Source organism: Palaemon carinicauda, chromosome 3, assembly GCF_036898095.1.
Source record: "Palaemon carinicauda isolate YSFRI2023 chromosome 3, ASM3689809v2, whole genome shotgun sequence".
In the NCBI taxonomy this organism is placed as follows: domain Eukaryota; kingdom Metazoa; phylum Arthropoda; class Malacostraca; order Decapoda; family Palaemonidae; genus Palaemon; species Palaemon carinicauda.
Window position 1 is genome coordinate 177,124,876 of NC_090727.1, and position 25,410 is coordinate 177,150,285.

The 25,410-nt window shown below is 47.3% G+C and overlaps 1 protein-coding gene across 2 annotated transcripts in view; it reads right to left on the bottom strand.

Moving 5' to 3' along the window:
- Positions 1-25,410, bottom strand: part of LOC137638789 (uncharacterized) — a 119,083-nt gene that overhangs the window by 19,404 nt on the left and 74,269 nt on the right. For both annotated transcript variants that reach the window (XR_011044187.1, XM_068371156.1), the window contains exon 3: positions 18,544-18,839. Coding sequence is in view for 1 of the 2 variants with exons in the window: in XM_068371156.1 (XP_068227257.1) it covers positions 18,544-18,839 (296 nt within the window). In the remaining variant the exon portion in view is untranslated. The remainder of the gene's footprint in view (positions 1-18,543; positions 18,840-25,410) is intronic.

Sequence of the window (25,410 nt, forward strand, 5' to 3'; positions counted from 1 at the left end):
AACAATCAGCGGAAGTATGTACCCAAGTTCAAACTGGTACTTGTCTAAAATTATATCAAGATTTGATAGTGACACATTCTGAAAAATCTCCCTTCTAAACAAATATAAATTTCTCAATTCTCCCTAATCCATAAACATGTTACCTACCAGTCATGAAGTACACTTAACTTTAGCTACTAAAATTTTATAAGCTATGTTGAGTGATAGTCTGAGTCTCATACATGGAACATTTGAAAAAGGATTCAGGAATCCCTCTTGCTAAAGATCTATTCCAACAAATCTCTGCATTTTCATTTCCCATGATTTAAGTTAGTAATAGAAATGGTGGAATGAAGGAGTGAAGGTAAAAGTGGAAGAGGTAAAGAGGGCATTTGAAGAATGGCTGCAGAGTAATAGTGTAGAGAAATATGAAAGATATAGAGAAAAATGTGGAAGTAAAGCGCAAGATAACTGAGGCAAAGAGGGTGGCTGACCTGAGGTGGGGTCAGGGATTGGGTAGTTCATATGAAGAGAACAAGAAGTTTTGAAAAGAAGTGAAGAGAGTAAGGAAGGCTGGTTCGAGAATTGAAGAGACAGTGAAAGATGGAAATGGAAGGTTGTTAAAAGGAGAGGAGGCAAGGAAAATGTGGGTGGAATATTTTGAAAATTTACTGGATGTTGAGGATAATAGGGAGGCAGATATAATTGCCGTTGCTGGTGTTGAGGTGCCAGTGAGGGGAGATGAGAATAAGAGAGAGATTACTAGAGAGGAAGTGATGAGAGCACTAGATGAAATGAGAATAGGAAAAGCACCTGATATGGATGGTGTGAGAGATGATATGTTGAAAGATGGGGGTATGACTGTACTTGAATGGTTAGTGTGATTGTTTAATATGTGTTTTGTGTTGTCAATGGTACCGGTAGATTGGGTTTGTGCATGTATTGTACCACTATATAAGGGTAAGGGAGATGTGCATGCGTGTTGTAATTCAAGGGGTATTAGTTTGTTGAGTGTGGTTGGAAAAGTGTATGGTAGAGTACTGATTAATAGGATTAAGGATAAAACAGAGAATGCAATCTTAGAAGTACAGGGTGGTTTTAGAAGAGGTAGAGGATGTATGAATCAGATTTTTACAGTTAGGCAGATATGCAATTTAGCAAAAGGTAAGGAGGTGTATGTTGCGTTTATGGATCTGAAGAAAGCGTATGATAGACTTGATAGGGAAGCGATGTGGAATGTGATGAGGTTATATGGAATTGGTGGAAAGTTGTTGCAAGCAGTGAAAAGTTTCTATAAAGGTAGTAAAGGCTGTGTTAGGATAGTAAATGAAGTGAGCGATTGGTTTCCGGTGAGAGTAGGGCTGAGACAGGGATGCGTGATGTCGCCATGGTTGTTTTAACTTGTATGTTGGAGTGGTGAGAGAGGTGAAGGCTCGAGTGCTTGGACGAGGATTGAAACTGGTAGACGAAAATGATCATGAATGGCAGGTAAATCAGTTGTTGTTTGCGGATGATACTTTACTAGATGCAGACTCAGAAGAGAAGCTTGGCCAATTAGTGACAGAATTTGGGAGGGTATGTGAGAGAAGGAAGTTGAGAGTTAATGTGGGTAAGAGTAAGGTTATGAGATGTACGAGATGGGAAGGTGGTGCGAGGTTGAATGTCATGTTGAATGGAGAGTTACTTTAGGAGGAGGATCAGTTTAAGTACTTGGGGTCTGTTGTTACAGCAAATGGTGGAGTGGAAGCAGATTTACATCAGTGAGTGAATGAAGGTTGCAAAGTATTGAGGGCAGTGAAGAGAGTGGTAAAGAATAGAGGGTTGGGCATGCATGTAAAAAGAGTTCTGTATGAGAAAGTGATTGTACCAACTCTGATGTATGGATCGGAGTTGTGGGGAATGAAAGTGACGGAGACAGAAATTGAATGTTTGAGATGAAGTGTCTGAGGAGTATGGCTAGTGTATCTCGAGTAGATAGAGTTAGGAATGAAGTGGTGAGGGTGAGAACAGGTGTAAGAAATGAGTTAGCAGCTAGAGTGGATATGAATGTGTTGAGGTAGTTTGGCCATGATGAGAGAATGGAAAATGGTTGTCTGCTGAAGAAGGTGATGAATGAAAGAGTTGATGGGAGAAGTACGAGAGGAAAGCCAAGGTTTGGGTGGATGGATGGAGTGAATAAAGCTCTGGGTGATAGGAGGATACATGTCAGAGAAGCAAGACAGCGTACTAGAAATAGGAATGAATGGCAATCGATAGTGATGCAGTTCCAGCAGGGCTTGCTGCTTCCTCCGGTCGCCTTGGATGACCGCGGAGGTAGCAGCAGTAGGGGACTCAGCGTTATGAAGCTTCATCTGTGGTGGATAACGGGGGAGGGTGGGCTGTGGCACCCTAGCAGTACCAGCCGAACTCGGTTGAGTCCCTCATCAGGCTGGGAGGAATGTGGAGGGGAAAGGTCCCCTTATTTTAATTTGTTTGATGTCAGCTACCCCTCAAAATTGGGGGAAATGCCTTGGTATATGTATGTATGATTTAATCAGTTACTGTCAATTATGAGGGTCACTTTATGCTAAAACTTATGACCCATTAACATAGTTTTTGGCATAATTAAGATAAAAAATAACAAATTTGGAGATAATTCATATTTTTCATAGCAGACAAACATGGAGCTATTTATAAGGTTTTCTGGGTCGACCTGTGTCGCCCGGTGAAAAGGTCCTTCTTGTCACTTTTCTGATATAAATAACTTCCAAATATACCAGAGAAAGTTAAAGCATGGAGGACCGCTGTGTTGGCTCACCCCACGTATATTGACGAAGGAATACTCTAAATGGAAGACGACCTGTGAATAGTGGTTTTCACATGCCCTTTCTTTATACACGACGCCCTTAGGGGTGCTCGCGCGAGGGTAGTAACCTCTGCATTCCATGCTTTAACTTTCTCTGGTATATTTGGAAGTTATTTATATCAGAAAAGTGACAAGAAGGACCTTTTCACCGGGCGACACAGGTCTCTCCCCAGAAATAGATTTTTCCTTCGTCAAAATCCCTTTATTACTTTCAGCAAAGCTGAAAGACTAGCCAAGACAATTTTTGGGAAGGATAACTACTAGCAGGTGGGGGGTGGGGTAGACCAGCTACCCCGCTCACTCAGACTAGTTGGCTGAGTACACTTTTTGGGGGACAGAGCGGCAGGCCAATTTGTATAAATAGCGCCAGGTTTGTATGCTAGGAAAAATACAAATTATCCCCAAATTTGTTATTTGTTCCGGGGCAAATACAAACCCTTCGCTATTTATAGGGGGTGACTTACTCTTAGGACGGAGAAGGTCCTACCAACTGGCCTTGCCTACGACACGGGGTTCTCTCTATTTCGATCTATGATCAAAATACTAAGAACCCTACCCTTGCTAAAATCAAATGTCACTACATGGTAACGCACTGATAGCGGCCTGTGGAATCATGTGTGAGAGAGACTAGTGGCTTGTCTTTACGTAGGAACTGGAGTACAAGCCTAGAATTCTAAGAGTTACCCAATACCCTCCCTCAAGAGGTAATGGGGGCGTAACAAAGTATTATGTAAAATACTCATGATGCACAAGGGAAAAGAGTCTTACCTGCAGAGAGGTGAGGTCAGCTATGCTGTGGTCTTGCAGTGCTGTTTACCCCAGGGGGGAAGAAGATGAAAGGAAGAAAGAAGCCAGACATTCTTTCTCATTCACCCCAGTCTAACCAGGGTAACCTCACCCCTCAACCCTCTGCTACCTGTCCATCAAGGAGCTTGAGGCATTTAGACCACTTGTTGTGCGGCCACCACAGGAACAATGGAAAAGGTTTCCATGTTCCTGTGGGTTACGTTTAGCAGGAAGTGGGCGGTGAAGGTCGTCCGACGCTTCCACACGCCCATTTGCAGTGCCTGGGCCACAGAGAAGATTTTCTTGAATGCCAGGGATATTGCAATGCCCCTGACGTCATGAGCTCTGGGTCGATTGAACGGAGGAGGGTCTGGATTGAGAGCCTTCTCAATCCCTTTCCTGATCCAAGAGGAAATCGTATTCCTCATGACCCTCCTCTTGACTTTCCCCATACTAACAAAAAGAGCTTGCACATGGGGGTGAGCTACTGCTTCTGCTGCTCTTTTCAAGTAACACCTCAGACTCCTTACTGGATATAACAACAGTTGGTATGGATCTTCGGTTACAGAACGAAGATACTCTATCCAGAAGGGGCCAAACCTGGAGTTCAGCACACCCAGATTTTGAGTCTTAGCTACGAATTCAGGAACATAGCTGAGGATTAGTTCTCCCCATCTCCTGGAGTGGGAGACATCAGCAGATAGACTATGTAGTTCACAGTCTCTCTTGGCCAAAGCCAACGTGAGCAGGAACACCGTCTTCCACATGAGGTGGCGATCAGAAGCCTGGCGTAATGGTTCGTAATGGGGGCCCTTCAGGGACAAAAGGACCCGAACCACGTTCCAAGGAGGAGGTCTAAGCTCTGATTGGGGACAAGTAAGCTCGTAACTACGTATGAGCAAAGAAAGTTCCAATGAGTAGGGAATATCAACTCCTTCCAGTCTAAAGGTAAGACTCAAGGCTGAGCGGTAGCCTTTGACTGCCAAGACCGAGAGAAGCATTTCTTCTCGAAGGTATACAAGGTACTCCGCTATAGTCGGAACAGTGGCATCGAGGGGAGAGATACCCCTTCCACGACACCAACCACAGAAAACTGACCACTTTGCCTGGTAGACTGCCTCTGTGGATCTTTTGAGGTGTCCAGCCATTCTTTTTACTACTGGGTGCAAACAGCCTCTCAGTGTGAGGAGGCGCTGGACAGTCTCCAGGCGTGAAGCCAAAGCAAAGCTACGGTTCTGTGGAAGATATTGGCATGTGATTGTTTGAGCAGATCGTGCCTTGGAGGGAGCTCCCTCTGAATCTCCGTAAGGAGTTGCAGAAGGTCCGGGAACCATTCCGCATGATGCCATAGTAGAGCTATAAGTCCTTTGCAAGTTGTTGCTTCCTAGTACCTGGTTAAGGATTTTTCTCATCAGACAGAAAGGGGGAAACGCATAAGAATCCAGGTTTATCCACCGTTGTTGATAAGCCTCTTGCCAAAGAGCTTGGGGATCTGGGACTGGAGAGCAGTAGATTGTAGGTATTAGGTTGGCCAGGGCACCAGCCACCCGGTGAGATACTACCGCTAGTGTTATGGGGTTCTTTGACTGGCCAGACAGTACTACATTGGATTCTTCTCTCTGGTTACAGTTCATTTTCCCTTTGCCTACACATACACCGAATAGTCTGGCATATTCTTTACATATTCTCCTGTCCTCATACACCTGACAACAAAAAGATCATCAAATAATTCTTCTTCTTTCAAGGGGTTAACTACTCCACTGTAATTGTTGAGGGTAGAAGAGACTTTAGCTATGGTAAGCAGCTCTTCTAGGAGAAGGACACTCCAAAATCAAACCATTGTTCTCTAGTCTTAGGTAGTGCCATAGCCTATGTACCATGGTCTTCCACTGTCTTGGGTTAGAGCTCTCTTACTTGAGGGTACACTAGGGCATGCTATTCTATCTTATTTCTCTCCCACTTGTTTTGTTAAAGTTTTCATAGTTTATTTTAATGTTACTGTTCTTAAAATATTTTATTTTTCCTGTTTCCTTTCCTCACGGGGCTACTTTCCCTGTTGGAGCCCGAGGCCTTATAGCATCCTGCTTTTCCAATTAGGGTTGTAGCTTAGAAAGTAATAATATGATATTTTAATTATAAAATAAATTTTTTAATATACTTACCCGGTGAATATATAATAGCTGCAACTCTGCGGCTCGACAGAAAACACACTCAAAAACTCGCGAGCGATCGCTATGAAGGTTGCTGGTGTGCCCACCAGCGCCAACTGTCGGCCAGATACCACTCTTGCATGTAAACAAACCCTTCAATTCTTCTCGTCCCGCTGCGTCTCTATTGGGGAGGAAGGGAGGGTCTTTAATTTATATATTCACCGGGTAAGTATATTCAAAAATTTATTTTATAATTAAAATATCATTTTTAAATATTTAACTTAGCCGGTGAATATATAATAGCTGATTCACACCCAAGGCGGTGGGTAGAGACCAGAGTTAATTAAGTTTACAGCGTATAAGCTAAGAGTTTTTTTTTTTTGACAGTTATCAATATAACAAAACCAAAATATATAGGTACCTGGTAAGGAAGTTGACTTAGACGATTACTCTGCCTTGTAAGTCTGTCTTCCTCACGGAGCCCAGCGATCCTCTTAGGATGCTGAAAGACTCCCAGGAGCTGAAGTATCAAGGGCTGCAACCCATACAACAGGACCTCATCAAACCCCTAATCTGGGCGCTCTCAAGAAATGACTTTGACCACCCGCCAAATCAACCAGGATGCGAAAGGCTTCTTAGCCTTCCGAACAACCCATAAAACAATATTAAAAACATTTCAAGAGACAGATTAAAAGGATATTGGAATTAGGGAAGTGTAGTGGTAGAACCCTCACCCACTACTGCACTCGCTGCTACGAATGGACCCAGTGTGTAGCAGTCCTCGTAAAGAGTCTGGACATCTTTCAAGTAAAATGACGCGAACACTGACTTGCTTCTCCAAAAGGTCGCGTCCATGATACTTTGCAGAGATCTATTTTGCTTGAAGGCCACGGAGGTTGCTATAGCTCTAATCTCGTGCGTCTTAACCTTAAGCAAAGATCGGTCTTCCTCACTCAAGTGGGAATGGGCTTCTCGTATTAAAAATCTGATAAAATATGACAAAGCATTCTTTGACATAGGTAAGGATGGTTTCTTAACCGAACACCATAACGCTTCAGATTTACCTCGTAAAGGCTTAGTACGAGCTAAATAGAACTTAAGAGCTCTAACGGGACATAATACTCTCTCTAGTTCGTTGCCTACGATCTCTGATAAGCTAGGAATATCAAAAGATTTAGGCCAAGGACGAGAAGGCAGTTCATTCTTGGCCAGGAAACCAAGTTGAAGAGAACAAGTAGCTTTTTCTGTCGAAAAACCGATGTTCTTGCTGAAGGCATGAAGCTCACTGACTCTTTTAGCCGAGGCCAAGCACACCAGGAAAAGAGTCTTAAGAGTGAGATCCTTCAGGGAGGCTGAATGTAAAGGCTCAAACCTGTCTGACATGAGGAACCTTAGGACCACGTCTAAGTTCCATCCAGGAGTAGCCAAACGACGTTCCTTAGAAGTCTCAAAAGACTTAAGGAGATCTTGTAGATCTTTATTGTTGGAAAGATCAAAGCCTCTATGCCGGAAGACCGAAGCCAACATGCTCCTGTAGCCCTTGATCGTGGGAGCGGAAAGGGAGCGAACCCTTCTCAGGTATAAGAGAAAATCAGCGATTTGGGCTACAGAGGTACTGGATGAGGATACAGATACTGACTTGCACCAGTCTCGGAAGATTTCCCACTTCGATTGGTATACTCTAATGGTAGAAGCTCTCCTCGCTCTTGCAATCGCACTGGCTGCCTCCTTCGAAAAGCCTCTAGCTCTAGAGAGTCTTTCGATAGTCTGAAGGCAGTCAGACGAAGAGCGTGGAGGCCTTGGTGTACCTTCTTTACGTGGGGCTGACGTAATAGGTCTACTCTTAGAGGAAGACTTCTTGGAAAGTCTACCAGCCATCGAAGTACCTCGGTGAACCATTCTCTCGCGGGCCAGAGGGGAGCAACTAACGTCAACCTTGTCCCTTCGTGAGAGGTGAACTTCTGCAGTACCTTGTTGACAATCTTGAATGGTGGGAATGCATATAGGTCTAGATGAGACCAATCTAGAAGAAAAGCGTCTATATGTATTGCTGCTGGGTCTGGGACTGGAGAGCAATAGATTGGAAGCCTCTTGGTCATCGAGGTTGCAAAGAGGTCTATGGTGGGTTGACCCCAAGTCGCCCAAAGCCTCTTGCACACGTCCTTGTGGAGGGTCCATTCTGTAGGAATTACCTGACCCTTCCGACTGAGGCAATCTGCTAAGACGTTCAAGTCGCCCTGGATAAACCTCGTTACCAGGGAGATGCCTCGATCTCTTGACCAAATGAGCAGGTCCCTTGCGATCTCGTACAGTGTCAGGGAGTGGGTGCCTCCTTGCTTGGAAATGTATGCCAAGGCTGTGGTATTGTCCGAGTTGATCTCCACCACTTTGTTTCGAAGGAGACTCTCGAAGTTCATCAAGGCCAGGTGGACTGCCAAAAGCTCCTTGCCGTTGATGTGCATGCTCCTCTGACTTGAGGTCCACAGACCTGAGCATTCCCGACCGTCCAGGGTCGCACCCCAACCTAAATCCGATGCGTCTGAGAATAGAACGTGGTTTGGTTTCAGAACTGCTAGGGGAAGACCCTCTCTTAGACTGATATTGTCTTTCCACCAAAGCAGGCATGCCTTTACTGTTTCGGAAATCGGGATTGAGACCGCCTCTAGCGTCTTGTCCTTTTTCCAGTGAAAAGCTAGATGGAACTGGAGAGGTCGAAGGTGTAACCTTCCTAGCGAGACAAACTGCTCCAGGGATGATAGAGTTCCTACTAGACTCATCCAATTCCTGACTGAGCAACGTTCTCTCTTCAACATCCGTTGGATTACGAGCAGGGCTTGATCTATTCGGGGGCAGACGGAAAAGCCCGAAAAACTGGACTGCGAATCTCCATCCCTAAATACAGTATAGTTTGGGATGGAATCAGCTGGGACTTTTCCATGTTGACCAAAAGTCCCAATTCCTTGGTCAGATCCAAAGTCCAATGCAGATCCTTCAGACAGCGATGACTGGACGAGGCTCTGAGAAGCCAGTCGTCCAAGTAAAGGGAGGCTCGGATTCCCGATAAATGGAGGAATTTTGCCACATTCCTCATAAGCCTCGTAAACACGAGAGGAGCAGGACTTAGGCCAAAGCACAGGGCCCGAAACTGGTACACCACATTGTCGAAAACAAACCTCAGAAAAGGTTGGGAATCTGAGTGAATGGGGATGTGGAAGTATGCGTCTCTTAGGTCGAGAGAGACCATCCAGTCTCCCTTTCTGACCGCTGCTAAGACTGATTTCGTGGTCTCCATGGTAAACTTTGTCTTCGTGACAAAGACGTTCAGAGCACTGACGTCTAGCACCGGTCTCCAACCTCCTGTCTTCTTCGGTACTAGGAAGAGGCGGTTGTAAAACCCCGGTGATTGAAGGTCCGAGACTTTCACCACCGCTCCCTTCTCTAGCAAAAGAGACACTTCTAGTTTCAGGGCTTGTCTCTTTGATTCCTCTCGGTAATTGGGAGAGAGATCGATGGGGGAAGTCGCTAGAGGAGGTGTGTACAAATGGAATTTTGTACCCCTCTCTGAGCAACCTCACAGACTGTTGGTCTGCGCCTCTCTTCTCCCAGGCTCGCCAGAAGTTCTTGAGTCTGGCACCTACTGCTGTCTGAAGCTGCGGGCAGTCAGACTCTGCCACGTGAGGACTTGGCTCCTTTCCTCTTTCCTCTCTTTCCCTCGGCACGAGTACTTCCCCTGCTGGGAGCTCTGCCACGAAAGGGCGGAATAAACCTGGACGCCGGAGTGTCTATCCTTGGTCTTGCAGAAAAGGAAGTCGAAGGAGTCCCTTTGCGAGCAGAGGACGCTACCAAGTCATGGGTGTCCTTCTGCACGAGCGACAAAGCTATGTCCTTAACCAAAAGTTCAGGGAACAAAAACTTCGATAAGGGAGCAAAGAGTAGCTCAGATCTTTGACAGGGAGTAACTCCTGCCGACAGAAAAGAGCAAAGAGACTCTCGCTTCTTAAGGACTCCTGAAGTAAAAGAGGAGGAGAGCTCATTGGATCCATCGCGGATGGCTTTATCCATGCAGGACATAATGAGTAAGGAGACATCTCTATCAGCCGATGAGATTTTCCTACTCAAGGCTCCCAAACACCAGTCAAGGAAGTTGAAAACTTCAAAAGCTCTAAAAATGCCTTCCAGCAGATGGTCAAGGTCCGAGGCTGACCAACTAATCTTCGAGCGTCTCATGGCTAGGCGGCGGGGAGAGTCTACAAGGCTTGAAAAGTCGCCCTGGGCAGAGGCAGGGACTCCCAAGCCGAGAACTTCTCCCGTGGCATACCAGACGCTCGATCTAGACGAGAGTTTAGATGGGGGGAAGGCAAAGGCCGTCTTCCCTAAACTCCTCTTGGTTTCCAACCAATCGCCTAAAAGCCGTAAAGCTCTCTTGGATGAGCGAGAGAGAACAAGTTTTGTAAAGGCTGGCATGTCAGCAGGTACGCCTAAAACAAACTCAGACGGCGGCGAACGAGGAGCAACAGAGACAAAGTGTTCAGGAAACAACTCTTTAAAAATTAACATGACTTTCTTAAAGTCCATAGATGGCGGAACTGTTCTTGGTTCATCAATATCTGAAGGATGATCCTCAGGCTGAGGGTCAGCAACTTCCTCATCCGAAAGTTCCTCATCTGACAACTGATGAGAAACAAGCAAAGGGGTTGGCAATGCTTGACACGCAGCGTCCACCCGCACTGGTGCATAAGTGGCGGACCAGGACGCAGAGTCCTGTAACTGCTTGACAGTCTGGGAACTGTCAACAACAACAGGTGCGTGAGGACGCACAGCGTCCACCCGAGACTGCTTAGACCGCCTAGTCTGAGCAGTCAAAACAACTCTAGATTGCGGAAGTTGACGCTCAGCGTCAAAACAAGTCAACTCCGATGGTTGGCGAACGTCCAGAACGTCCCCAGGCGCATCAGCAAGTTGCCTAACGTCCAAATGCGGCTGAAAATCCACACGAGATCGCATCGAGTGTGGTTCTACACCAACTGCTTGACGTGACTTGGCTACTCCAGCGTCAACAGGACGCACAAATGAACGTTTGGGTGGCTGAAGGCCAGGGTCTCGATGAGATACACGGTTAGGCTCAACGGAAACCTTATCGGCATTGTAGTCTTCCATAAGGGACGCAAGCTTAGACTGCATGTCCTGCAGTATAACCCATTTTGGGTCCACGGGAATGGGTGCGGTAATCGACGGGGTTAGCGTCTGAGACGGCACAACTTTGCCTTGCTTAGGCGGCGAGCAGTCATCCAATGACTGCAACGGGTCCGAACTGTCCCAATGACTACATCCAGGACGTTGGACCTGTCCTGAAGGGACCGACTTCCGTTTAAGAGGCCTAGAAACCTTGCTCCACGGTTTCTTGCGTGAAAAGCCTTCGGAAGACGAGGAGAAAATGGGCTCTCTCGTCTTATGGTAGGGGCGATCTTGGTGAGATACGCCTGATACCATAGAGGGAACGTCTGTTCGCTGATCAAGGCCTCTCGAACCCATAAGTCGTACGACATTACTTCTCCCCTGGGCTTGGGAGCTTGCAAGAGGTCCCGGACTAGGTGAACGACAGGCACGAACAGACGAACCCTCGGTCGCAACACTGTTCACAACACTTTGCGCACTAATCACTTTCCCACTTTCCGCCGTGGCACTATGACACTTAAGTTCCTTCACGTCAGCCATGAGTTGATTACGATCAGTTGCTAACGCTTCAACTCTTTCCCCCAAGGCATGAATAGCACGTAACATGTCTTGCATAGATGGTTCCTGAGTGCTAGTAGGGGGGTTAGGAACAACCACTACAGGGGAAGGATTAGGTTCAGGGGCATGTGGAGAGGAAAAATCTACAGACCTAGATGAACTCCTCCTTACCCTATCTCTCTCTAGTCTACGTGCATATTTATCGTATTCGAGCCAATCGAATTCTGAAAGGCCCACGCATTCCTCACACCGATCTCCCAATTGACAGGTTTTACCCCGACAATTGGAACAAACAGTATGTGGGTCGAGAGAAGCCTTTGGAAGACGCCTATTACAGTCCCTAGCATTACACTTTCGAAATCTAGGTACTTGAGAAGGGTCAGCCATTTTGAATTAGTCAAAGAAAATTCCAAAAACAATCCAAGTCATCAACAAATAATCTGATTCAATAAAGAGTTCAAGAGTTTATGTTGAGGAAAAACACCTGCACTGCGAAAGCTCAAACCAAAATGAAGTACTTCACCAAATATGTTGAGAAAACTCCAGGTTCTACAGCGAGTATGAATACGTCTTGTCGTCAACGTCGACAGAGAAGAATTGAAGGGTTTGTTTACATGCAAGAGTGGTATCTGGCCGACAGTTGGCGCTGGTGGGCACACCCGCAACCTTCATAGCGATCGCTCGCGAGTTTTTTGAGTGTGTTTTCTGTCGAGCCGCAGAGTTGCAGCTATTATATATTCACCGGCTAAGTTAAATATTTAAAAAATAATAATAATGATAACGGGATCCTGAAATTCTGGGCCATTGCGAACAGATCCACAGTTGGGGAACCCCACAAATTCAGGACTTTGTTGGCTATCAGAGGATTCAAAGACCACTCAGTGCCAACTATCTGTGTTGCTCTGCTCAGCTTGTCTGCTAGCACATTCCACTTCCCAGGAAAGAAGCGAGCTGATAAGGTCACCAAGTTGTCTTCTCCTCATCTGAGTATCTCTACTGCAAGATGGCACAACTACTACCGTGGTGTTGTCACTCATCAACATCACAGAGTGCTCTGCCAGGACCTGGTGAAACTGTTTGAGGGCCAGGAAGGCAACCCTCATCTCTAAGAGATTCATGTGCTGGTATCTTTCTGATTTGGACCATTGGCCGGAGATGTAATGGTGCAGCACGTGGGCCCCACACCTTTCTTTTAATGCATCTGAAAAGAGCATCAACTCCGGAGACGAGAAGATCGACCCCTTTGCAGAGGTTTGGATGCCACCATCTGAGATCCGATCGCTCCTCTAGACCTATGCGGACTAAATGATCCCTGGAAACGCTGGAATGATTCCACTGAGAATTTCAGACACCACTGGAGAGATCTCATCCTGAGGTGACTGTTGGGAATCAGTCGGGTCAGAAAAGACAAGTGTCTGAGAAGGCAAAGCCAACTTTGCGCTGGGAGCTCTTCCTGCCTGAGGAAGACCTGTGCTATCTTCCTTAGCCTCTGAATTCTATCATCTGATGGGAAAGCTTTGTGCCTTAGGGTGTCTATGCGCATGCCTAGGTATACCAGTTCTTGAGAGGAAAGCAGACAAGACTTCTCAAGGTTTACCACGATCCCCAGATCATGGCAAAACCTTAAAAGCTTGTCTCAGTGGCGGGGAAGGACCGCCTCTGAGTCTGCCAGAATCAGCCAGTCGTCCAAGTATCTTAGGAGACGGGTGCCGACTCTGAGCGCAAGATGACACTAGGGCGAACACTCTCGTGAAGACCTGGGGTGCTGTGGAAAGACGAAAACACAGCACCCTGAACTGGTAATGCTTCTGGTTCACCATGAATCTTAGATACTTCCTGGAAGACAGATGGATTGGGATCTGGAAGTATGCATTCTTCAGATCTAGAGTGCACATTAAGTCCTGCAGTCTTATCACTTGTCTGACAGTGTCAGCAGTCTCCATTCTGAACGATGTCTGTTCGACAAACCTGTTCAGAGCAGAGAGGTCGATGACTGGTCTCCGACCTCCAGATGCCTTTCTCACAAGAAAGAGTCGACTGTAAAAGCATGGGGACCCGTCGAGGACCACTTGGATAGCACCCTTCTCCAACATGGTCTGGACTTCTGCCCTGAGTGCAAACTCCTGTGTGGATCCCTTCGCATAAGAGTTTGGTGGAAGCGGCACTCGATTCAGTGGAGGGAGAGAGAGAGTGAGCAGGACGCGGTGCCCTGAGCGAATCACCACGACCATTCAGGGCTCGACCCCATGGTGAAGCCACCTCTGCCGGCGGCTTTGTAAGCATCCCCCCCACAGGTGGACAAATGAGAGGGCTGTCTGTCCAAATGGGATCGGCCTCAGCTGAATACCCTTTCCCTTTCCTCCACGAAAGGACTATTTACCACGAAGGGTTTGCTTAGACCCCTTTTGACCATGTTGTTTCGGGTCTCTAGCCCTCTCGTTTGCAGTTTTCGGAGGTGGTTTTCATTATGGCTGAGAAGTGTAAGGCCTGGCTTTTAAGACCTTTTGGATAAGGGAGTCCTGGCAGGACGTCCTCCACTTCCCTGCCACCCGCTCGACTTCCTCAGGGTTGAACTGGGAATTGCCTTTGAAAGGTGCATTCCTAAGTCTTGCCACCTCGGCCTGAGGGAGTTGCCAATGGAATCTTCCTATGACGGCATCCCTCCTTTCCAGGATGTTGTTGGCCCAAAGGTTCACCACCTGATGGGAGAGGAACTCGATGGCCCAAGTATCAGACAGTAGGAAAGTCTCTATAGAGTTCCTGGAGGACTCCCGAGACAGATCCTTGGATCGAATCAGTTGTCCTAAAGACCCGAACCAGAAGTCGAGCCACAAATTCACCTGCATGGCGTACTTCGCCACCTTCTCCTGGTTGAGGACCTCGGAGGCCGAGAATGAGAATGGATGTCCCGTAAGCTTCTCGAAGGGCGTAGCCCTCGAGAGTGCCTCTGTGGAAGAATCAAGAGGCAAGGTAGGGAGAGACTCCCCAAGGATCTCGTTGTACCTCCTCTGAAACACATACGGAGGAGGGAGGAGCTTGGAGGGTTAGGTAGAGCGGAGAGAGGAGGCGACCCAAGTTGCCTGGGACACTGCCTTCTGTTTGGCACTCATCAACCCCTTTGATCAAAGGTTCACCACCTGATGGGAGAGGAACTCAATGGCCCAAGTATCAGACAGTAGGAAAGTCTCTATAGAGTTCCTGGAGGACTCCCAAGACAGATCCTTGGATCAAATCAGTTATCCTAAAGACCCCAACAAGAAGTCGAGCCACGAAGTCACCTGTATGGCGTACTTCGCCACCTTCTCCTGGTTGACGCCCTCGAGAGTGCCTCTGTGGAAGGATCAAGAGGCAAGGTAGGGAGAGACTCCCCAAGGATCTCGTTGTACCTCCTCTGAAACACATACGGAGGAGAGAGGAGCTTGGAGGGTGAGGTAGAGAGGAGAGAGGAGGTGACCCCAGTTGCCTGGGACACTGCCTTCTGTTTGGCACTCCTCAACCCCTTTGACCAGGGCAGAGCATGCGCTGCCCTCAGGGGTTTCTGAGTACCGTAAAACTGGTCAAGGACAGTTTCCTTTCAATCTAGAGGGGCTACCGATGGATCTGGTAGGCCATTGATGGATTAAATGAAGGCTAAGACCTGCCAGAAGGCATGCTATGATTCCTTCCTCTCATCCTCCGTTAGCGTAGGGCTAGCAGCAGCTGGCAAAGCGTCGTCCTCGGGATCGCTTTGCTTTTCCACATCCGAACTTCCACCCATAGGAGCACGGAGTGGGTAGAAGTCGTCATTGTGATAGACTGGAGACAGGGAAACTGCTAAGGATGTGCTCGCTTCCGGCTGCCTAGGAGGCAGCAAAGGGGGAAGCCTAGCTGAGGATTTAGGGATGGTAAATAAATCCTTCGGCACCCTGCCCTGAGGCCGGCGTTCCCCAGTCAGCGAGGGCCTAGAAGGCTCTGCTGGTCTGCGGGCTGGATGATAATCTGCCTCCGGAGGGAGCACATCACGGCCAGTCACAGGTCGTACCTCCTTAGGCACTATCTCGACTGGGGAGGGACGAAAGGAGTCCCTGTTGCAGGTTACCGTCTTCCTTAGGACGAGAAGGACAGATCCTTTTTCTCTTTCCCTTAGGTCTGGCCTGTGGGACCTTGAACTGCAAGGGGGCTACCTTGGAGTTCTTGCACACACTCTTCTCGAGGTCTCTTGCGAGGGGAGAAGGGTTTCTTACTACCAGAGGAACCACAGAAGCGGAATCCTTCCCTCCTAGGGTCGGCAAGAGAGGAAGCCCCAGGAACGAGAGGTAGCAACAAAGGTATCCTCGGAGTGCCTCCTAAGGACTGGGAGCGGGGAATGACCCCCGTCACGGCCTGACGCATTACATTAAATAAAGCTAGAAACCATGAGGGGTTGCAGGCTACCGATTAACTGAGGGGAAGGTCCTTAGGAAAACACGGATCCTTGGGCTTAGGAACCTCAAAATGTTTCTTAGCCCTCTTGCCTGTAGGAGGCTTCCCAGCAGGCACGATTGGCACAGGCCTACCCTTAAGGATAAGGTCTGGGCGTTGTCGCATGGGCGACTGACATTTCTGAGGCGATGGAAGCCCTTGAGACTGGAGAAACTGGTGGACGTCATTCCTGGCGGAAGAATTACCCTGGGAGGGGTCTTCTGCAGCCAGAAGCAGAGATAGAATTTCGTCCCAGAACGAAGCGACCACCCGGGCGAGGTGAGGGGGATTTTGCGAGGATAGCAGATCATGAGAACCCTCTTTAGCACAAGACACTGGAATGTCAAGCGCCGACGCTCCAAACGCGTTGCGCGACACTGTTCTGCCATATATCACAGTAACCCCGAGCCGGAGCAAGCAGTGGAAAACCAAGAGGGGGAGAAACCGTGGAGGGTAAACCCCCGTCGCGTGACCCATTGGAATCCACGCGACAAGGACCCTGAGGAACCTCATCACCAAATCCTGAAGGACGGACACAAATATGACGAGAGCTGCGAGAACCCGGACGTTCAGCGTAGCGCCAGTCGCGTGAGCCCAAAAGCTCCACGCGACGAGAGTCCGAAGACTCTCTGTCATGAGAGTGAAACTCTACATGACGAGGGTCATGAGAATCGACAGTTCAGCGTGACAGTGTGAATCGCGACGAGTAGAGAACTCCCTGCTAAAGCGTAGCGTCCGGAACAGGACCCCGCAGGCTTAGCAATACCAGTGTTGCAAGACCCCGACAGGTCAGCGCAATGAGAAACCAGAGTTTCCCTGCCCCGAGAGCCGGAAGGCTCAGTGTGACCTGGGTTGCGAGACCCCGAAGGGTCAGCGTAACAGGAAACCGAAGTTTCCTTGCCACGAGAACCCGCAGGCTCAACGTGACGAGAGGCACGAGAGCCCAAGTGCTCAGCATAATCTGGGTTGAGAGATCCAGAAAGATCAGCGCAACAGGAGACTGAGATCTCCCTATCACGAAAACCCGAGGGTCCAGCGTGACCGGTGGAACAAGAGCGTGACTAGTGGAACGAGAGCGTAACTGGTGGAACGAGAGTGTGACTGGTGGAACGAGAGCCCGTAGGCTCAACGTAACTGGAACTCGAAAGTTCCAAGTCACGAGAGCCCGAAAGTTCAACGCGACAGAGGTCCGAAGGACCCCTAGGGTCATAAGAACCCGCAGGGTCAACATGACGAGAGCCCAAAGGCTCACGATCACGCCAGTCAAAAGGGTGATCGTCACCAGACCACCCAGGGTCAATGTGAAGCGAACCAGCACATTTAAAAAGACGTCTCCTCACAGCACGAGGAGGAGAATGTCCAGGATGGAGAGGGGTCACAAACCCTTCCACCCTACGATCCTCCGAAGAGGAATGTAGAGCAGACTACGCTGAAGGGAGAGACTGATCCAGCTCTCGAGCTACCTCGCCAAATGGAAGGTTTATTCTCCTGAAGGAGAACATCGCTTAAGACAAGGCTCTCCCTTCGCCACTGAAGGAGAACCGTAAGCGTACGGGGACCGCTAATCCTCAGTGGCAGTCTTCTCTCGTGAATAAGAGTCTCGTTCCCCCGAAGGGTGAACCTGCCTCAGAGAATGCTCTGCCACCACCCCTGGTGAATCAACAAGCCCCTCGGTGTCGGATACAGACTCAGAGCCTGACCGACGGGCAGCAGCACCTGCACCCACACAAGAAAGATTAACCTCTGCGGAGGAAGATGACCACCTTCTCTCCACTCCCAACTGAAAGAGCTCAAAGAGAGCTTCCTTCGAAGGGGGACCATCGACGCCCAGCGATTGTCAAACGGCTGCAAGATCCAAGAAAGATCAGGTGTTCCCTGGGGGAAGGGAAGAAGCGGACTCACTAGGGGAGTCAACACCTTCGCCTACCCCACAGGGTTGACCTGGAGTCACAAGCCCTGCGCTGCTGCTTGGCAGAGCCCAGGCAGGGCCGGCAGAGGAGCAACTTCGGAAAGAAGCAGAAGCCTGTGACTTCTTCGATTTCAAGGAAGCGCTGAAGGGGAAGAATCGCGCTTAGGCTTCTTCTTCTTACGTCCGAGCCTCTCTCACTGGTAGGCAAGCCACTCCCGACACTCAACACAGGTGTCATCCCGTGAACACCAATGGCCTCGGCAAGCCGGGCACAGGAGGTGAGGGTCCGTCTCAAAGGACGTCATGAAGGTACAACAGGTGCAGCCCACGGGACCAGGACATATCCGCATACGGGACTGCAAGCACACACACAGAAAAAGCGAATTAATAGTCAAGGCAAGTCAAGTTATACTCTACAGAGCCAAAAGCAAAAGTGGTTACTCAGCCGACTGGTGCGAGTGAGTGGGGAAGCCAGTCTACCCCACCCACCACCCACTACCCCACTAAAATTATCTTGGCTAGTCTTTCAGCTTCGCCGAAAGTAATAACCCCCTATAAATAGCGAAGGGTTTATATTGGTACCAGAACAACTAATAAACCAACTGAGCCAAAAATGTAACACCACTGACAGAGAAAGATTTTAATGTTATTATGATCTTATCAATCATTATGGGTAAATACCAAAACTCAAAGACCCTTACCTTTGACCATTTTGTAATACAAGGAAGGCAAAACACATGATCACAAATTGTAAGTGTCCCAACTCGTCCTGTCATTTCTCGTAGACAAATAGGGCAGGTGTCGGTTTCACTTTTCAACCCATAAACATCCCCAGGTGTTTCACGTTTCATCTCGGCACACCGAAGAGAGCGGCGAAGTTTCTTTGGCTGACTTTCATCGCTACTAGGCTTTCCATCATCTGTATCTGGCAGTTTTCCACTTGAACTGCAAAAATGGTGAGGAAGTTTTCTCAGCTCCACTTTAAATACCTTTCCAGCTGGAAATACAAAAAAAAATTAATCCATGAATCTAAAAAATATTTAGAATATACTGGGCAAAATATTCTTGTCATTATTTCTTCTAGAAAATAAAAAATTTGGAAGTAATTTGTATTTTTTTCTTACATTAAAAACTTGAGGTAAACTTTGAATGGATCTTCTGTGATTTAGACACTGATCTGTGATCAGATATTCTTTAATAATTTATCTCTTCATATTACTTTGCAATTTTACATGCAGTAATTTTTGGAAATTTTCATAATTTCATCTGCTATAGGAATGAATTAACTTAAATGTTGATTGCTGTACAGTATCCTAAGTACACTTAAGGGGGGCTCAGCCGGTATGCCAATATATGTGGTATAAGACGAAAAACACAAAATCCTGAAAAAATTCACTGAGCTTCGTATGGAAATGGAAAATTTTCATAAAAAAATATTTTGTCAAAATTCTTCTTACTTTCATAGTCACAGGGCAATTGATAAAAGTAACTTGATAAACCAAAAACATTGATCGCTTCAAGAAAATGCAGCATTTTTTCTGTTATTGTAAATTTTGATAATTATTACATTTTAATATAAAAAAAAAATTGTGAGCAATGGCATATGTATAGATTCCATGAGTCACAAGACGAGTTATTACACAGTAATTACACCCTTCGGCCTTCAGTGCTAAGCACAAACCTCATATAGAGTACATATTTGAGTTTGCCCTCTGACATTCACTCGATTTTATGTCTGTTTTTCTCGGTTTCGGCAAGAATTTCATCATGCCCATGAGGAAAAGAAAATTTCAACATCTCGCTAACATAAAGAAGAAAATCGGCTCTAAGAAGAATTCAGAAGTGGGTAATATTGGTGACATTAGCGGACTTAGGAAAGGAGAAAGATGATGAAGGAGCAACCGTCTCGCCTAAAGAAGCAAGATATTGAGCAAAGGGATCTTATGATTAAATTATGATAAAAAACATTGCTTTGGTTTATTAATATGAAAAAGGAACATAAAATTAATAATAATTATGATTTATTAATATTGTCTTTATAAAAATACAAAGAAAAACTTTGAATGCCCGTATCTCAAAACTACACTTTCTGGGGCGGCCTGTGACGGCCGGTGAAAGGTCCTTCTTTGTACCTTTCCTAATATAAATCTTCCAAATATACTAGAGAAAGATAAAAGCATGGAATGCAGAGGTTACAACCCTCGCGCGAACACCTTGTAGGTGTCGTGTATTTAACAAAGGCGTGCGAAAACCACTATTCACAGGCTGTCTTCCATTTAGATAATCCCTTCATCAATGGGGAGGGCCGTGACAGGCCCTAGAGAACATAGTTGAACTACCCCACCGACACCTACCACGCGCGCCCTCTAGGACATCCTTCTGTTTTTGGACTTGCCAGTAAGTTGAGATTTTTTTTGCACAGTGTTTTTCGAAGTGTTTCTCGTTAATTCAACATGAATGACGTTGCTACTTCACCCTTACCAATGTTAAGTACCATAGTTTGTTTTGACAGCTTATTGCAGTACCGGGCATTTGTTCTGTTTCCAGTATTGTGGTTTTTAGTTTTGGAAGCGATTGGCCTGCCTCGGTATCGGCAGCCATTTTGGGTTATGTTCGCTTCGGTAAATTTTCAAGTTATTATTGCCCATCTGGTACTCTGTCATCTAGGTTATATCACTTACGTTTTATGACCATTTGTATTATCATTAATTATTATTAGTTTTTACTATGGTATTTATTTGCGATTTAGTCTTTGTTGTTTTGTACTCGCCTCAGGAAGGCTCGATTTAGACTATATCTTTGTTTATTTGTTACGTTGTCGTTATTCTTCGTTCTTGGTTATTACAATTACTAAGAAAAAAGCAATCAATTTTATTATTTTTCTTATCGTATTATTGTGTGATGTTGGTTTTTTATTATGTAACCTTGAGAGCGAGAGCATAGAGTGCTCGCTTCCTGTTCTACAGATATGAGTTACCCCTTCTCTCGTTTTCTTTATTAGCTCGAGTAAGAGAGGTGGATTTCCCGTTTTCCGTTTTTTTACGATCACGAGTTATTCAGGCCTCCTCTTATTATCCGAGTTGATGATAGTACGCTTAATGTTATACACGTTTTATTGATGTGGTTACTGTTAATATAGCTAGCACTATTAATAGGTACGTTAGTGCATGAGTCATTAACTGGGGTCGTTTTATACCGACACCCTTAGCTCCGCCTTGAGTTATACTCCGCTATAATGGATACTCATTGGGTGAGAACTAGTCAGATATTTGGAGTGCAACGGTGAAATCCGGCACTCTGACTCCGGCTGAGGCCTTTTGCACACGAACCGTTGTCATGTTTGATCACAATTACACTATTACGGCCCCTTTTTTCATCGAATCTCCGGCTTCACTGGAGATAACACAGACATTCAGAATTGAGGTTAATGTTATCGTACCGATGACGGTCACGATATCACGATGACGGGCCTTTGCCACCGGATCTCCGGTACAAACAGAGATCAATCAGACGTTCAGAACCGGAGTTAACAATGTGATACCGATGAAGATTATAGATTCATGTTACATGGTTACTGATTATTAATATAATTTCTTAATATATTAAGGTGCTAGCTACTACCATACTCACACATAAGTGTTTTCTGTGGATTCATATGTCACTGACCAGAATCTCAAGGAACATCCAGACTTATGTCTTCTTTCTTTTACAGAAAGTCCGCTGCGCTGCCAAGGGCTGCTCCGCTGCCTTTACTGATCCCATGGGCCATGATCTATGCCGGTCCCATGCCCATTGCGCCATATCCTTCTCTCGGGAACCGGGACAAGCCCCCTACATGATATGGTTCCCGGAGTCATGCATGCTCTGCTATGAGCTGTCATCCCTACTCCTGAGCGAGGAGGTAAGTTGGTTCTAGTTTGCTCCTGTTAATATCCTTTGCGAGGAATTAATTGGTCTTTATATATTTACATCGGTTTTTGCTTCATCATTAATCCCCTCTCCTCTTTCAGGCTGATGATGAATCTCTCCGGGAGGCAAGAGCTACTCTCCGTCCTTGGGTGTCAGGTTTTGGGAGGAATGCGATGTCTGGCGCACCTATTCCCAGGCTCTACTACTGCAGCAGTTCCACCGGAGACAGCGGCCCCGTTAATTGAGGTGGTTAGAGCAACCATTCTAACGGAGGAAGAGGTTTTAGTGACGGAGGCCGAGCCCTTTCTAGATCTGGACGACGAACCCATGGATGAGCAGGTAGGTGGTGATGAGTTGGTGGACCCCCTTTCACCCCACACTCCTTCCTCTACTACTTCCTTTCACGGCTTTGATAAACCTACGGCTTCTCCTCGAGGTCCCTCCGTTCCTGTACGACCCAAGGTGAAGCCACTACGTACCTTTAAGCCTTCAGCTTTGCCATTATCAGTGTCACCGGTCCCGGGACCCTCAAAGGATCCTGATGTTCATATTACTGTACCTAAAACCGTGACTCCTAAAAAGTCGAAGTCCACTAAGTCCAGGGCTTCGTTAGCGGATCGGGCTCGGGAGCCCGCTTTATCCGCCGCCATGGTCAGGGATATTGTGAAAGAACAGATACAACAGCATCTACAACAACAGTCTAGGACAGACCAAGGAGCTATGACGGAGCTCAAAGATATGGTGGCGAGTCTCATCCGTTCCGGAACTCAGATGCCTCCTCCTTCAGCCCCGGACGCATCGAAGTTACCCACCTTCGAGAAAAACAACCCTTGGAGGTTTGCCTTACATGCTCCATATATTGACGGTGCCATAACTCTGGAGGGCATAGGCACCCGTTGTCTAGAGGACCTAGAATTTTACCCTCCGGGACTAGAATTCCCATTCAACGGCTTCATCCGATTGAAAGAACATGCCTTGGTTAGGTTAGACAAGGTACCGAAGGAAACGGTAATATTTCCTAAAGAGCAGGCCCAAGCTCTCAGGGCCAGGACGTTGTCGGACTGGGGGTGCACTAATTCCAAGCTCACCCCACACAAAGGAGCCTACACCATATTTACAGCTTCTCCAGTTATTACCTTGCCTATTACAGATAAAGTGGCAGCTCTTACTTTTCAAGCTATCAAAGAAGGTTCTGCCATGCCGGCTCTTAAAGAGACGGACCCCACCTCCATGCTCATTCCGAGTACCGTTACTATCTGGGATGATGCCCCCTCTACTTTCACAGTAGGGAAGTTAGACCCAGACTGCGCCTCTAATCTGTTTTCCGAGAAGCTTCCCAAATTACCAGAAAATCTTCTCAAGACTGAGTTTGAGGCACGGAATAGGTTAGCTAGGTCTCTCCACTCCATTACCTCCGTGGAGTCTCTAGCCTCGCTTTATCCGACCGAGACCTTGTTCCGGGTATTCACAAAGAACCTGTCTCTGTCCTTCCAAATTGACTTACACGAGTTTTGTTCGGCTCGGGTTAGTTGCAGGAAACACGTTCTATCTGAGGTCTCGATCAGGCATGAACCGAACAAACTGATAGTTTCCCCCTGCTAGGGTAAGAACCTTTTTCCTCAGGAGGAGGTGAACAAGGTACTACAAGGCGCTGCGAGAGCAAACCAAAATTTGCAAGCGAGGTGGGGCCTCACTGCCAAAAGGAGGGTTGAGGTTCAAAAGCAAACCTTCTTCAGGAAGAAACAGAGGTTTGCCCCTTACAAGACGAGCCGAGGTCACTACCAGCAATCGTCGGTTACCCACTCGTCTTCACAGTCTCCCGCTGCTTCGTCGCCTCTACAACCGAAGCACCCTCAACAGGTGGTCTACCTCACTGCTCCCCCAGGTACCCAACCCAACCCCGTTTGGATGCCCTCACCCGCATACAACCCTAGCTACGAACCCTCAGATCCCTTTCGTGGACACCAGAGAGGTAGCTACAGGGCTAAAGGACAGTTCCGTCAACGAGGCGGACCTAGGACAAGGGGTTCTCGAGGAGGGAAGGGACCTAGATTCACTCCCTCGCAATGATATAGTCCCGGTAGGGGGGAGACTTTACCACTTTCGAGACCATTGGACCTTCAGTCCGTGGGCTCACAGCATAGTCTCCAAAGGCTTGGGGTGGAAATGGTCACAAGGTTCTCCTCCTCCACCAGTGGCCTTCTTCCAGAGACCCACTACCATTCTGAGAGAGTACACCACCGAGTTACTAAACAAAAAAGCAATCAAACGGGTTCGATCGCTGAAGTTCCAAGGCCGCCTGTTCACAGTTCCAAAGAAAGGCTCGTCGGCATCGAGAGTGGTCCTGGACTCGTCAAAGCTAAATTCTTACATTCTCTGCGACAGGTTCCGGATGTTGACCATCTCTCAGGTACGGACCCTGCTTCCCCGTGGGGCCGTCACCACCTCTATCGATCTTACCGACGCCTATTATCACGTACCAATAGCTCGAAACTTCTCTCCTTACCTAGGTTTCCGTCTAGGCAGGAAAGCCTTAGCATTCAAAGTCATGCCCTTCGGCCTCAACATTGCACCCAGGATATTCACGAAACTGGGAGAGACAGTGTTAGAATAACTCAGGAACCAAGGGATTCAGATCGTTGCTTATCTGGACGATTGGCTTATTTGGGCTCGGTCAGCCCTGGAATGCAACAGAGCTACGAAGAAAGTACTTCGTTTTCTCGCCAACCTGGGATTTCGGGTCAATCTCCAAAAATCCCGCCTACTACCATCAGACCGCTTCGAATGGTTAGGCATACAGTGGGACTTTGCACGGCACAAGCTGGCTCTACCTCCCAAAAAGGTAAGAGAAATAGCTTCCAAGATCAAGAATTTTCTCAAACACAAGCAGGTGTCCAGAAGAGCCTTAGAAAGAATCCTCGGCCTTCTTCAATTCGCTTCAGTAACAGATCGACTATTGAAAGCCAAACTCAAAGACATCAATCGAGTTTGGAGAAAGAGAGCCACAGTACCTTTAAGAGACAAGGTCTCGAAGATCCCCTCTGTCTTGAAAATGAGACTACAGCCATGGTCCGAACCGAAGAACCTCTCCAAATAGGTTCCTCTTCAATTCCCACCCCCACAAGTGACAATTCATACAGACGCGTCTCTGAGTGGATGGGGGGGTTACTACGAACGTCAGATGTTTCAGGGCTCTTGGTCACCCGCCATGAAACACTTCCATATCAATGTTCTCGAAGCCATGGCAGTGTTCTTGACCCTGAAAACTCTCTCCTCCGAGGTCGACCCACATCAGAGTAGTGTCAGACAGCACAGCCGTAGTACACTGCATCAACAGAGGAGGATCCAAGTCGCCCAACCTGAATCAGATCCTGGTCACTATCTTCGCCTTGGCAACAGAAAAGAACTGGTTCCTGTCAGCAACCCACCTAGCGGGAGTCCAGAATGTGATAGCGGACTCACTATCCAGGACGAAACCACTGGAATCAGAATGGTCTCTGGACATAATTTCATTCCGGTGGATACTCAGGCTGGTTCCGGGCCTTCAGGTAGATCTATTCACAACTCAGATGAATCACAAACTTCCGTGTTATGTGACACCAAACATGGACACTCCGGCTTATGCCATAGACGCATTAACCCTGGATTGGAACCATTGG